This window comes from Oratosquilla oratoria, chromosome 6, assembly GCF_046742065.1.
Source record: "Oratosquilla oratoria isolate Oo_2021 chromosome 6, ASM4674206v1, whole genome shotgun sequence".
NCBI lineage: Eukaryota > Metazoa > Arthropoda > Malacostraca > Stomatopoda > Squillidae > Oratosquilla > Oratosquilla oratoria.
In genome coordinates, this window is record NC_134782.1 from 34,028,175 (window position 1) to 34,041,997 (window position 13,823).

General features: G+C 41.5%; 1 protein-coding gene across 1 annotated transcript in view; it reads left to right on the forward strand.

Moving 5' to 3' along the window:
* Positions 1 to 13,823, forward strand: part of LOC143026377 (eukaryotic translation initiation factor 2-alpha kinase-like) — a gene marked incomplete in the record, with an annotated part of 71,710 nt that overhangs the window by 55,473 nt on the left and 2,414 nt on the right. Inside the window, 1 exon segment of the mRNA XM_076186645.1 lies at positions 4,679 to 13,823. This exon segment is cut by the window's right edge and continues 2,414 nt beyond it. Within this exon segment, the coding sequence (XP_076042760.1) occupies positions 4,679 to 4,897 (219 nt within the window).

The window sequence follows — 13,823 nt, forward strand, 5'->3', positions numbered from 1 at the left end:
ATACTGCCACCAAGTCTTTCCACTTGGATCTTAAGAGGCGAGAAAAAAGGGACGGGGATTGGGACCAGGCATCCTTCTCCCTGTAGCCCCACAGGGGACATTCCTAAAAAAAAGTAAAGGCATAAGAGGGTCTAGGAGTTTTCCGACCAGCACCCTAAGGTTTGGGTCTTTTAATGTGTGTGGATGTGGTAGAGATGAGAGTAAAAGGGAAGAGATAGGTAGTATGTATGTGAGAAGAAAGATGGATATGTTGGCTTTGAGTGAAACTAAGTTGAAAGGGAAGGGCGAGTGTAAGTTTGGGAGTGTAAGTGGGAGGTTATCAGGAGTGAAGAGAGGGCGAGGGAGGGAAGGGGTGGCTATACTAGGAAGTGCAGAGATAGGTAAATGTGTAGTGGAGTGTAAGGAGGTTTCCTCAAGGATAATGTGGATGAAGGTAAAACTGGTAAAGGAGATGTGGGTTTTTGTAAGTGCATATGGGCCTGGCAGTGAGAAGAGTGTAGAAGAAAGGGAGTCTTTTTGAATAGATTTAAATGAGTGCATAGAGGATTTAGGGAGAAATGTCAATGTAATAATACTGGGAGACCTTAATGCTAGGGTAGGAAATGATCCAATTGATGGAGTAGTTGGGAAATGAGGAGTTCCAGGAAAGAATCGTAGTGGAGAGTTGATGGTGAAGATGTGTCTAGAAAGAGAGTTGATGATATCAAATACAGTGTTTCGGAAGAAAGTCAAGCATAAGTACACATGGGAGAGGGTGGTGGATGGAAGGGTGGTAGATAGAGCGTTAATGGACTATGTAGTGGTAGATAGGAGTATGATAGGAATAGTTAAGGATGTACATGTGCTAAAGGGAGAGGGTGGGGGAATATCAGATCATTTTTTGGTGGAAGGTAAATTGAGAGTGGAGGATAGATGGAGAAAGAGGAAAAGGACAAAAGTTAGGGAGGTGCTTAGAGTTAACTCTTTAAATGAAAAGGAGAAGGAATACAAGAAGAAGCTGAGGGAGGAGTGGGAGGGAGTGAAGGATAGAGTAGAGCTAGGAGTGGAGGAGGAATGGGGATGGTTCAAGGAGGGAGTCACAAAGTGTGCAAAGATGGTGTGTGGAACAAGGACAGGAGGAAATGGAAGGAAAGGTAGTGAATGGTGGGATGAGGAAACGAAGAAGGTTGTAGAAGAGAAGAAGCAAGCTTTCACAGATTGGTTACAAAATAGGACAAGGGAGTCATATGAGAGGTACAAAGAAAAGAAAAGAGAAGTAAAGAAAAAGGTAAAGGAGGCAAAGAGGAGAAATGGGGTAAGAGTATGACAGAAAATTTTGAAAGTAATAAAAAGATGTTTTGGAAAGAAATTAAGAGGAAGAGGAGGCAAATAAAGTAGAGAAGAAAAGGTAAAAGGTGCAGATGGAGAGATGATAATGGAAGAGAAGGCAGTAAGGGGAAGATGGGCAGAGTATTTTAGGGAGTTGCTAAATGTGAAGGAGGATAAGGAGGGAAAGATAGCTGCAGTGGGAAATGCTAAGAAAATGACCGTGATGAGTGCGGAAAATACATACATATACCAAGGCTTTTTCCCCCTTACAAGGGAGGTAGCCAAAAAGGAAAAGGCATAAAATCATTCCCACCCATTCCATCCCTGAATACACTCCACACCCCTCCACCCTCCCCTCTTATCTTAGCACCTCCTGGATGACGGGTCATCCCTCCACCTTGTCCACTGCCCTGGGTCAGACGCAGTGTCGCAAGACACAGCACATCCAGAGCAAGGCCGCTTCACTAAATCAGCAACCCCCCCTCTCCGTCCCCCCATGAATAAAAGGAGAAGACGGGGAGAAATCCCTTTAGGCTGCGTCAGATTTTGCTCACACATACTACTAGGAGCTGTCAAGAGTTTTTATGAGAGTAGTAGAGCTTGTGTCAGGATTAGAAATGGAGAGAGTGAGTGGTTCGAGGTAAAGGTGGGACTTCGTCAAGGATGCGTTATGTCGCCCTGGCTGTTCAACTTATACATGGATGGGGTAGTGCGAGAGGTAAATGCAAGGGTTGTGGGTCAGGGATAGGAGATGGTTAAAGAAAATGGAGAAGAGTGGGAGGTGAGCCAGCTGTTGTTTGCGGACGACACTGCGCTTGTGGCAGGATCGGAGGAGGGATTGAGGAAGTTGGTGACAGAGTTTGGGAGAGTATGTGATAGAAGAAAGCTAAAGATAAATGTGGGTAAGAGTAAGGTGATGAGATGTACAAGGGGTGAAAGTGGCAGTAGACTGGAAGTGAGCATTAAGAGAGAGCGACTGGAGGAAGTGGATAGTTTTAGATACTTGGGTGCAAATGTGGCAGGAAAAGGTGGAGGTAGAATGTAGATTGAGAGAAGTGAGTAAATGCCTTGGTGGATTAAAGAGTGAATGAGGAATAGACATTTGGGAATGGATGCTAAGAGGAGACTGTATGAAGGAGTGATTGTGCCAACAGCACTGTATGAGGCAGAAACATGGAACATAAGAGAGGAAGAGAGAAGGAGTTTGAATGTGTTTGAGATGAGGTTTTCTGAGAAGTATGATGGGGGTTACTAGGCTAGATAGAGTGAGAAATGAGGAGGTGAGGAGGAGAACAGGGGTGGAAAGGGAGTTGGGAGATAGGGTTGATGAAAGAGTATTAGGATGGTTTGGACACATGGAAAGAATGAGTGAAGAAAGACTAGTAAAAGAGGTATGGAAGGCAGATGTGGAGGGAGTGAACGTGAGGGGACGTCCTAGGATGAGGTGGATGGATGGGGTGAAGGGGGCTTTGGGGAAGAGGGGAATGTCTGTTGAGGAAGGACGGGAGAGGACAGAAGACGGGTGAATGGAGAATGGTTGTATATGGATGATGTTGTGATGCATGAGGTGGAATGGGCGGGGGAGGTAGTATGTGTGAGCAAAATTTGACGCAGCCCAAAGGGATTTCTCCCCGTCTTCTCCTTTTATTCATGGGGGGACAGAGAGGGGGGGTTGCTGATTTAGTGAAGCGGCCTTGCTGTGGATGTGCTGTGTCTTGTGACACTGCTTCTGACCCAGGGCAGTGGACAAGGTGGAGGGATGACCCGTCATCCAGGAGGTGCTAAGATAAGAGGGAGGGTGGAGGGGTGTGGAGTGTATTCAGGGATGGAATGGGTGGGAATGATTTTATGCCTTTTCCTTTTTGGCTATCTCCCTTGTAAGGGGGAAAAAGCCTTGGTATATGTATGTATGTAGTAGAGCATGTGTCAGGATTAGAAATGGAGAGAGTGAGTGGTTCGAGGTAAAGGTGGGACTTCATCTGGGATGTGTTATGTCGCCCAGGCTGTTGAACTTATACATGGGTAGGGGTGGTGCGAGAGGTAAATGCAAGGGTGGTGGGTCAGGGATTGGAGATGTTTAAAGAAAATGGAGAATTGTGGGAGGTGAGCCAGCTTCTGTTTGTGGATGACACTGTGCTTATAGCAGGATCAAAGGAGGGATTGAGGAAGTTGGTGACAGAGTTTGGGAGAATGTGTGAAAGAAGAAAGTTGTTGATAAATGTGGGTAGAAGTAAGGTGATGAGGTGTACAAGGGGTGAAAGTGGCAGTAGACTGGAAGTGAGCATTAAGGGAGAACGACTGGAGGAAGTGGATAGTTTTAGATACTTGGGTGCGAATGTGGCAGGAAAGGGAGGAGTGGAGGTGGAGGTAGAATGTAGATTGAGAGAAGCGAGTAAATTCCTTGGTGGATTAAAAAGTATAATGAGGAATAGACATTTGGGAATGGATGCTAAGAGGAGATTGTATGAAGGAGTGATTGTGCCAACAGCACTGTATGGGGTAGAAATGTGGAACATAAGAGAGGAAGAGAGAAGTTTGAATGTGTTTGAGATGAGGTGTCTGAGAAGTATGATGAGGGTTACTAGGCTAGATAGAGTGAGAAATGAGGAGGTGAGGAGGAGAACATGGGTGGTAAAGGAGTTGGGAGATAGGGTGGATGAAAGAGTATTAGGATGGTTTGGACACATGGAAAGAATGAGTGAAGAAAGGCTAGTAAAAGAGGTATGGAAGGCAGATGTGGAGGGAGTGAACATGAGGGGGCGACCTAGGATTAGATGGATGGATGAGGTGAAAGGGGCTTTGGGGAAGAGGGGAACGTCTGTTGAGGAAGGACAGGAGAGGACAGTAGACAGGGGTGAATGGAGAAGGGTTGTATATGGATGATGATGTGATGCATGATGTTGAATGGATGGGGGTGGTAGTGTGTGTGAACAAAATTTGACGCAGCCCAAAGGGATTTCTCCCCGTCTTCTCCTTTTCTGCATGAGGGGATATAGAGAGGGGGGGTCGCTGAATTAATGAAGCAGCCTTGCTGTGGATGTGCTGTGTCTTGCGACACTGTCTCTAACCCAGGGCAGTGGACAAGATGCAGGGATGACCCGTCATCCAGGAGGTGCCAAGATAAGAGGGAGGGCTGAGGTTGGAGGGGAGTGGAGTGTATTTAGGGATGGAATGGGTGGGAATGGTTTTTATGCCTTTTTCTTTTTGGCTACCTCCCTTGTAAGGGGGAAAAAGCCTTTGATATATGTATGTATGTATATATAATGTATTCCAGTGGAAGTACTCTGCCATGACTAACCAGATTTAGAGATTATTCTTTGTGAATACTTGATCTGGAGATTGTATTGATGTTATTTTGTTTATGTTCCAGCATGACTTACTGGTTCTCATGTTGTCCCCTAACCCAAAAGAGCGTCCAACTACCCGAGGAATGCGTGTGCGCAACCCACTAAGAGCACTGCAAGGGGAATCCGTCAATGACATTCATGTGGATGAACATTTCCGCTTGTCAAGATCTCGTTCTCATACACGCTCCCACTCTGGGTCATCTTTCTCTTTCCTCTCATCCACCAATTCTTCACACAGCTGAGGATTAATTGGATTTATATGCTGGATATTTAATAATTGTATTGAAGTTTGAAAAAGCCATAAATTGTTATTTTCTTGGTATGAGATAATGAACATTTTAGTACAATTGCATGATCATTACATAAAGTTTACAATTCCATTACCTCATTCATTTGTTTTGATATTGCTGAAGGTTGCAAGATTGTTTTACATAATGTTAACCAGTTTTAATCCAGTGTTTGATTTATTCATTGTGGCATCAGTATTATGTAGTCACGTGGACTGTATACATACTTCACGAAGCCTGATCCTAAGTACAGTCTTTACATTAACTTTTGAACAAAAGGAGTCATGAAATGTGTGAATACTTAAGTAACCACCATTGTGGTATGTGTGTGATATTGTAGGGTATTTAAGAATACTGTTTGGTGAACAGTCAATTGTTTTTGTAGACTCTTTTGAATCCAGATGCAAAAATTAAATTAATTTGCAAGGGCTTCCCATGAAATTTCAGTGGGCAGTGATATGCATGTTTTTGTCCCTCCTAAGAATTTTAAAGACTATTGCAGATATAGAATACATTACCCATTACTTAAGGCACTAATACAGAATAAGCAAAAACATTTTTACACAAATTTCCTCTACTTTCCATATCCTGGCTATTTCTTAAGAATTTATATATAAATACTATTTTGCTGGAAAGTTGTTACTGGAGTTAGATTTAGGTAATAAACAAGATCATTTCAAGAACTTGTTTTTATGGAAGATTTATCAGTTGAACTTCACAGTTTATCTTTACTTCATTCTTTAGGATAAAATACTCATACGAGTAAAACTATCTGATAGAATTGTCAATGAAAGAGAAACATACAGTTGCTATCATTCAAAGGAAATCTTGTGCACAATAATACTCGTTGTTACTTGTCCCTCTTGTCTTTTAGACAAACATTAAATAACCTCACTGACTGGTGATGTTGCTTAATGTTTGTCTAAAAGAGAGTAGAGTGCTGAAGGACTAGAGGAGTGCCTGTATAGGTCTGCTTTACAAGGGAATATGTGACAAGTGTGAGTGTAGTAGTTTCAGAGGGATCAGTTTGTTGAGTGTAGTTGGGAAGGCTTATAGGAAGGTTTTGATTGAGAGGATTAGGAGAGGAATAGAGGGAATAATTGGTGAGGAGCAGTGTGGGTTTAGGAAAGGTAGGGGTTGCATGGATCAGATCTTTGTGGCAAGGCAGATATGTGAGAAAGCTTTAGGACAGGGTAAGGATGTTTTTTAGGCCTTTATGGATTTGAAAAAGGCTTATAACAGGGTAGATAGGAAGGCACTGTGGGAGGTATTGCAGATATATTGGATAGGAGGAAAGCTGTCAAGAACAGTCAAGAATTTTTATGAGAGTAGTAGAGCCTGTGTTAATTAGACATGGAGAGAGTGGGACTGTGACGTGGATATGTCATGTCACTATGGCTGTTCAATGTGTACATGGAAGGGGTAGTGTGGGAGGTAAAGGCAATAGTAATGGGCAGGGGACTAGAGATGGTTAAAGAAAATGGAGAAAAGTGGGAGGTGAGCCAGTTGTTTGCTGATGACACTGCACTTGTGGCGGGGCCAGAGGAGGAATTAGGTTAGTGATAGTTTGGGAGGCTATGCAATAGGAGTAAGTTCAAGGTAAATGTGAGTAAAAGGTGATGAGATGTACAAAGGGAAAGGATGGCAGCAAATTGGAAGTAAGTATTAAAGGAAAGAGGCTCGAGGAAGTGGATAGCATTAGAAACATTGGGGTGCATGTGGTAGGAGAGAGAGGAGTGGAGGTAGATTGTCGATTGAGAAAAGCAAGTAAATACCTTGGATTAAAATGTGTAATGAAAAATAGAGATTTAGGAATGGATGCTAAGAGGAGATTGTATGAAGGGGTGACTGTGCTGACAGCATTGTATGGAACAGAAATGTGGAACATAAAAGAGGAAGAGTTTAAATGTGTTTGAGATGAAATGTCTGAGAAGTATGGTAGGGGTTAATAGGCTGGATGGAGTGAGAAACAAAGAGGTGAGGAGGAGAGCAGGGGTGGAAAAGGAGATGGTAGATAGGGTTGATGAAAGAGTATTGGGATAGTTTGGAGACATGAAAAGAATGAGTGAAGATAGATTACTAAAAGGAGTGTGGAAGGCAGAGGTGGGTGGAGTGAATACGAGGGGGCGACCAAGGATGAGATCAATGGATGGGGTAAAAGGAGTATTGAGCAAGAGAGGGATGTCTGTGGAGGAAGGAAGGGAGAAGACAGAAGATAGGGGTGAGTGGAGAATGGTTGTGTATGGATGATCCTGTGATGCATGAAAGGGAGTGGGTTGGGGGATGGGGGATTAGGAAGTTATGTGTGAATGATATTTTGATGCAGCCTGAAGGGATTTCACACTCATCCCTTTTTCTGCATGAGGGGACAGAGAGAGGGGGGTTGCCAGTTAAATGAAGAGACCTTGCTGCATATGTGCTGTGCCCTGCTGCATTGCTTCTGACCCAGGGCAATAGGTGAGATGCAGGGATGACCCATCATCCAGGAGGAACCAAGAAAAGAGGGAGGGAGGGGTTGTGAATGGAAATGGAGTGTGTGGGGATGAAATGGGTGGGAGTAGGTTTATGCCTTTTGACTTTGGTTACCTCCCTTGTAAAGGGGAAAAGCCCTTGGTATATGTATGTACATATGTATTAATTGTCCCATTCCTAGTCATGCCTTTTCATCTTTCATCTGAATAATTACCACATCTCTGTGACACCATTCCTTACTTATCATACAGTATCCACAATATAAGCAGAGCATTTTAAGAACATTAGCATAGAAGGGCATTTCTTATAGATTATAACCATTGTGTTATCCTTATTTTGATTGTATTACTTTTTGGTAATGGTAGCATTAAAATGGTCAGCAAGCTTTACAATTCTATGTAAAGAAATAACTTTTTTAAATAAAAAACAATTTGCATTCAACAAAGGGCGAAGGAATTACCTACCTTTGTATTCCTGCTGTCACTTCCCCACCTGACTCCCATTTATTTTTCAGTGACTTCAAGTATTGCCCTCCATATTTCATACCTGTTTGGTCTTGCCTTCATCCTGGCACACCAGCTATATGGCTTCCATTCCTCTTAGCACATGCCACATCTACCTCTGTTCTTTTTAATAGACCTTTGGTCTTTTGACATCTTGCTGTATCCAGGTAGTGTGGCAGCATACAGGGTGACCACCTTGTCACCTCAGGAGTAAATCCTGAGGTGACAAGGTGGGAGGATGGTTGAATGGATTTTGTATGTGTGATGTGGATGTTTGCTTTGATTTGGCCAACCCCCTTAATAAGGGGGAAAGGGTCTTAATATATATAAAATTGTATACAATACCTGTCATACCTCCATCACCTTTCACTTTACTGCTGTACTATTCACTCCCACCCATTGAATTATTCCTCTGATGTAAATTTAATTTTCCCTCAATGCCTTTCACTAGCTCTCTCCCCATCATGTTCAGGTCTTTCAAGCAATTCCTTCATCTGTAGTACTATTTACTCATCTCTCCTGCATCAGTGACATGTATGTTTCACCACCCGCCTATATTTTCACAACCATTTACATTTTCTTCATGCCATCATCTTTTTCAGTTGATCACACCTTCCTTTTTCATGTCATGTCTTCTTTCATGTCATGTCTTCCTTTTTCATGTCATGTCATGTCTTGTTATATCTGCTTACACCTTTTTTGCATCCTGCCCCTTTCCTATTTGACTCACATTTACACTTTCCTCATCTCATGCCTATGTCCAGCTTATTGCACCTCAGCACAAACTGGTGTGTACTAACTCAGCTGTCTCCATTTTTGTGTCCATTTTTATCAAAGACTTGTGTGACCCTTTCTTCATGTCATCATCTCTGACAGTTTGCCAGCACTTTTATCCTTGTGGACAGGATTGTGTTCTCCTTGTCGTCCCATTAGTTGTAACCCACATCTCCCATACCAGGCAATGACATAGTGATACATGTGAGAGAAAAAATGAAGCTGTAGATACAAAAATTTAATTGGGTGTGGTATCGGGTATTTGTGTTGCTGAGGGTTAATTATATGAACAGTTACTAAGGAGAAAAACAGCAAAAGGAAAGGAAAAGAAATAAAAATGTCATGAAAAGAGTAGAAGATGAAGACTGCAAATTTTTACAAAGAGAACTAGACAGAAAATATGATTGGGGCCAAGTGTGGAAAGTGGGGAAAGTAGAAAAAGACTATTGGAGATATGGGAAATGAAACTATTGCAAGAGTGAGAAAGTAGGACCTCGGGGGTGTTGGCCATGGATACACTTGAAAGTTGATCAATCTATCCATTGTCCCAGGTCTTTCCTTCAGGAAATCCATGGCCCCTAGGAAGCTGGTTACAGCCACCCTCAGTCAGACATTGTACATGACATCCATCCAATCCAAGTGCCTTTCCTGTTTTAATTTCTTTCAGTGCTACTTTTACTTCCTCTTTTGCAATAGCTTTATTTTTGCCCATCGTGTCCTTGCATTTCCCATTGCCACAATCAAAGCTTCTGTGTCGTCTACATTGAGCAACTTGAATAATCCATCTATCCCCCTCTTACAGGCTTCTCTTGCAAAGCAACTCTTTATCTGCCCACCTACCCTCTTCTCTCTTACCTGACAACTTTTCAATTTTCTTTTTCTTCCAGAACATCTTTATATTCACTTCAAAATTCATAGACAAATGCCAACCTCATCTTATTCCACTCCTCTCTTCCTCCCACATCTTGTACCTTGCTTCCTCCCACCTCTTCATTTCCCCATTTACGGTATGGAAGGCAGATGTGGAGGGAGTGAACATGAGGGAGCGTCATAGGATGAGATGGATGGATGGGGTGAAAGGGGCTTTGGGGAAGAGGGGTATGTCTGTTGAGGAAGGACGGGAAAGGACAGAAGACGGGTGAATGGAGAATGGTTGTATATGGATGATGTTGTGATGTATGAGGTGGAATGGGTGGGGGGATGGGGGGTGAGGTAGTATGTGTGAGAAAAATTTGATGTAGCCCGAAGGTTTTTCTTCCCGTCTTCTCCTTTTCTGCATGGGGGGACGGAGAGAGGAGGTCGCCGAGTTAATGAAGCGGCTTTGCTGTGTCTTGCGACGCTGCCTCTGACCCAGGGCAGTGGACAAGGAGCAGGGATGACCCGTCATCCAGGAGGTGCTAAGATAAGAGGGAGGGTGAAGGGGGGTGGAGTGTATTTAGGGATGGAATGGGTGGGAATAGTTTTATGCCTTTTTCTTTTTGGCAACCTCCCTTGTAAGGGGGAAAAAGCCTTGGTATATGTATGATGTATGTACTACCCTTCCTTCTATTTCCACCCATTCTCTTTATCCTATACAACATTTTTGCATTTAAATATCTACCTGAAACATGCCCATTATTTTTCAACTACTTCCTCTTCCTTGTTCACTACATTCCATATACCTCTCATTCTTCTTTTCCCAGCCAATTTCTCTTACCCCCTTTGCTCTCTTCCAGTGCTGTATCTTCCTTAATAACCCCCTCCCTTCCTTCACTTTTACGTGATGGTCCCCACCCCCAACCTCTCCCTCATTGGCTGGACCCCCACCTCTCCCTCATTGGCTTGATGCCCTACTGATGCACTCTTACCCCCTCACTTTTGTCCTGGTTTCCCAATCTATTCATCCCCTCACTTCCATATCTTGTTTCCCCATTCTCTTCTTTCCTTACTACATTTCTCTCATTACAAATTCTCTCCCTGTCCAACTGAATCCTGAGCTGTGAATTGGTCATAATAAATTTTCACCAACAGCTACCAGTATATGATTACATTTGAACGAGTTGTGATTTAGATTATTCAAAAGAAGCTCAATGTTTACTATATTTGCTTCACATATAGCATATTTTTAATTATTAAAGATTAATATTGCTTCATTTATTATAAGATTTTAGCTGCATGTGAAAATTAATTCTATGTTGAAAGTGAAGTGGGAGTTTTGTAGGTAAGATCAGATTACTGGGCTGTATATGCTCATGGTTGTTAGGATGGAAGTTGAAATCCGTAAAATGAAAAAAGGGAAATAAATGAGTAACAGAAATGGAATGGGTTGGGGATAGGTGCATGCTTTGGCTGTCTACTTCTTATGAAGGGTAAGAAGCCTTTGGTGTATACATAAACAGAATGGTTAATTTTGTGTGAAATTTATAATTGGTATGATTATCAATATTGTGATACTGTGTATTCACACAATTGTGAAATGGTTGTTTCCTATTGCTATAACAGTATAATCTATTTATTTTTTTTTATTTTTTTTTTTACAAAGTTTGTACTTTGATGTAAGGACTTTATTCATTCAAATGTCATATTTTTAAATGTTATCAAGGGAACTTGAATTATGTCTTATCCTTTAATTGTTGAGTAGTAAGTGTTGCTGATGTCTAATTTTGTACAGGTTCATGATGTCACTATGGAATAACGAAGATGATCAATTCAGAGGTTATGTACACTCGAACCTTCTGAAAATGGAATAACTGGGTGGATCATGTACCCATTATTGACAATTGTCCATTATATTGTGAAGATTTCATCATGTTGAATGTGTGTTCATTCATGAAATCCTCATTGTAATGGATGTATGTATAACCAAAAGTCCATTATATTGTATAGGCACCAGACAGTGAAGTACAGCACATTAAAGTGCTAAGTTACAGTAAATTAATTACTGGGTTTGTGAATATGAATATTTTGACACAGCTCGAAGGGTTGTTGATTATGTGAAGTGGCCTTGCTGTGGATGTACTGTCTTGCTACATTAATTCTGACCCAGGGCAATGGGCAGGATACACAGTGGCGGTGCCAGGGGGGGGCTTGAGCCCCCCAAAAAAAGTGGCCAGCCCCCCCAACTGAAATGAGCAAATTGAAAATTTAAAACACTCATTTAAATAATTTTATTAAGTGGAATTTTTAATTGCCAGGGCTAAAGATTTGTCAGCCATCAGTGCTAGCCCAACCATTAACCCCCTCCCCTTCTGAAATGAGGATAATATATGTGTATTATCATATTACTATTAGCCCCCCCCTAAAAATTTGCTCAGCCCCCCCTTAGACTCCCCAACTAAAAAATCCTGGCTCCGCTGCTGAGGATACAGGGATGGCCCGTCATCTAGGAGGAGCCAGGAAAAGAGGAAGGGAGAGGTGGTGAATGGGAGTGGAGTATGTGGTGATGAAATGGGTGGGAGTGGATTTATGCCTTTGACTTCTGCTACCTCCCTTGTAATAGGGAAAAAGCAGTTGGTATACATATGTATGTGAATATAATTGCAAAGGTGAAATTTAAGAACCACCACTCCAACCACATTCTCTAGAAGATCCAACTTCTGATTGACACTCAAATTCTCTCTTTTTCTTTTCTCTGGAAAAGAAGTAGGTCTTGAAGGCATGATTGGTTGAGCACATAAAACAGGGAAAAATAAACATTGGGTTAATACTGGTGAGATGTTCCCAGATCATGATTGTGCACATGTAACCAGACTTGGTTTGTGTGGGAGAGACATGGTGCGTTACCACTAGGTAGCATTGGTTATGAATTAAAGATATCCATAATGCATCCATTAAGTGTCCAAATAAATTTCATTTCACAACAAAGTTCATTGTAACAAAAAGATGGCTGTACATTTTTTAAGCATGTGGACAAATTTCAACATACAATGGACAAAGTGCAATATAATGAAAGACTGTCTGCCTATAAAAAGTCAATTATATCTAAATATGTTGTATCAATGGCCATTGTAACTAGGTTTGAGAGTAGTTTCAACAAAATTTAACATTTTATCTTGACATCGGGTGTTAATTGAATACCTAATTCTAGGGCTGCCTCTCCATAGATTCAATACTCTTATTGCTTATTTAAACATTTATATTTCTTACATTTTTTACATCTAATGCTTATGTGTTAACTTCAGTCTTTTGTTTTTTCTTTCTTCCAGAAAATAAAAGCTTTCATGTATAACTGCATTCCAGCATATGATGTGCCATTACAGGGTTAGAGGAAGAGTTCTTCCATGTTTCAGATCATATCCTTGTCAGTTTGTAATTACCCATCATTTGTTGAAAGTTTCATTTCATTAGGTGTTTTGTAAATCACATGATTTTGTGATACCAGTGATACCAGTACTTGTCTGAAGTGTAAAAATTGCTTTGGACTAGATTAAAGGAAAATCTTCATAAATAATACTGGGTGTTTCATAATCATTTTGATATACACAACTTAAAATTATTTTTTGCAGTTTTCTTCTATATTCTCCCATGTCCAGCCATCTTCTTTTGTGGGTAACAGTTACTGGTACACATGTGCTTATGTACTGTTGCCTTGAGTTTCACTGAGTGGGGCTAGCAATATTACTCAAGTTCTCTCATAGATTTCTTTGGGAAGAAACTGTGTGTCTGGCTGAAAGTAGTAAAACAGGAGCAATTGCCAGTTATCAACTTGCCATATGTGAAATGGTTTAACAAACACATTTGAAGTTAATAGAATGAAATCTTGGGCTGGAGACCTGATGGAGGGGGTTGACAGGTTTTGAAAATGGGCTGCTCTTGCAGGACTACTACAAGCAGGTACCCAGCATTGGTTCCATATACAATCAGACCTCACTGAACATAAGTGTTAGATTCCTTAGTTATCATGCTGGACAAAATTAGTGTTCGGTAAATAACAGCTCTTACGAGAAAAAATAGGTCCCCAGTCCCTCTCCAGACACTGTCGCACAATATGACCAGGCAGGTTATTCATATCGTGCTATCATGAATCATGGTCATGTTTGGCAAATGCTGGGATATCTTACCTATTTGTGTAAATGTGAAATTTTGTGCATGGTGAAGTTGTATTGGGTAAGGTCTGATAGTATATTATAAATGGAAAGAGTGGAGAATGGTTG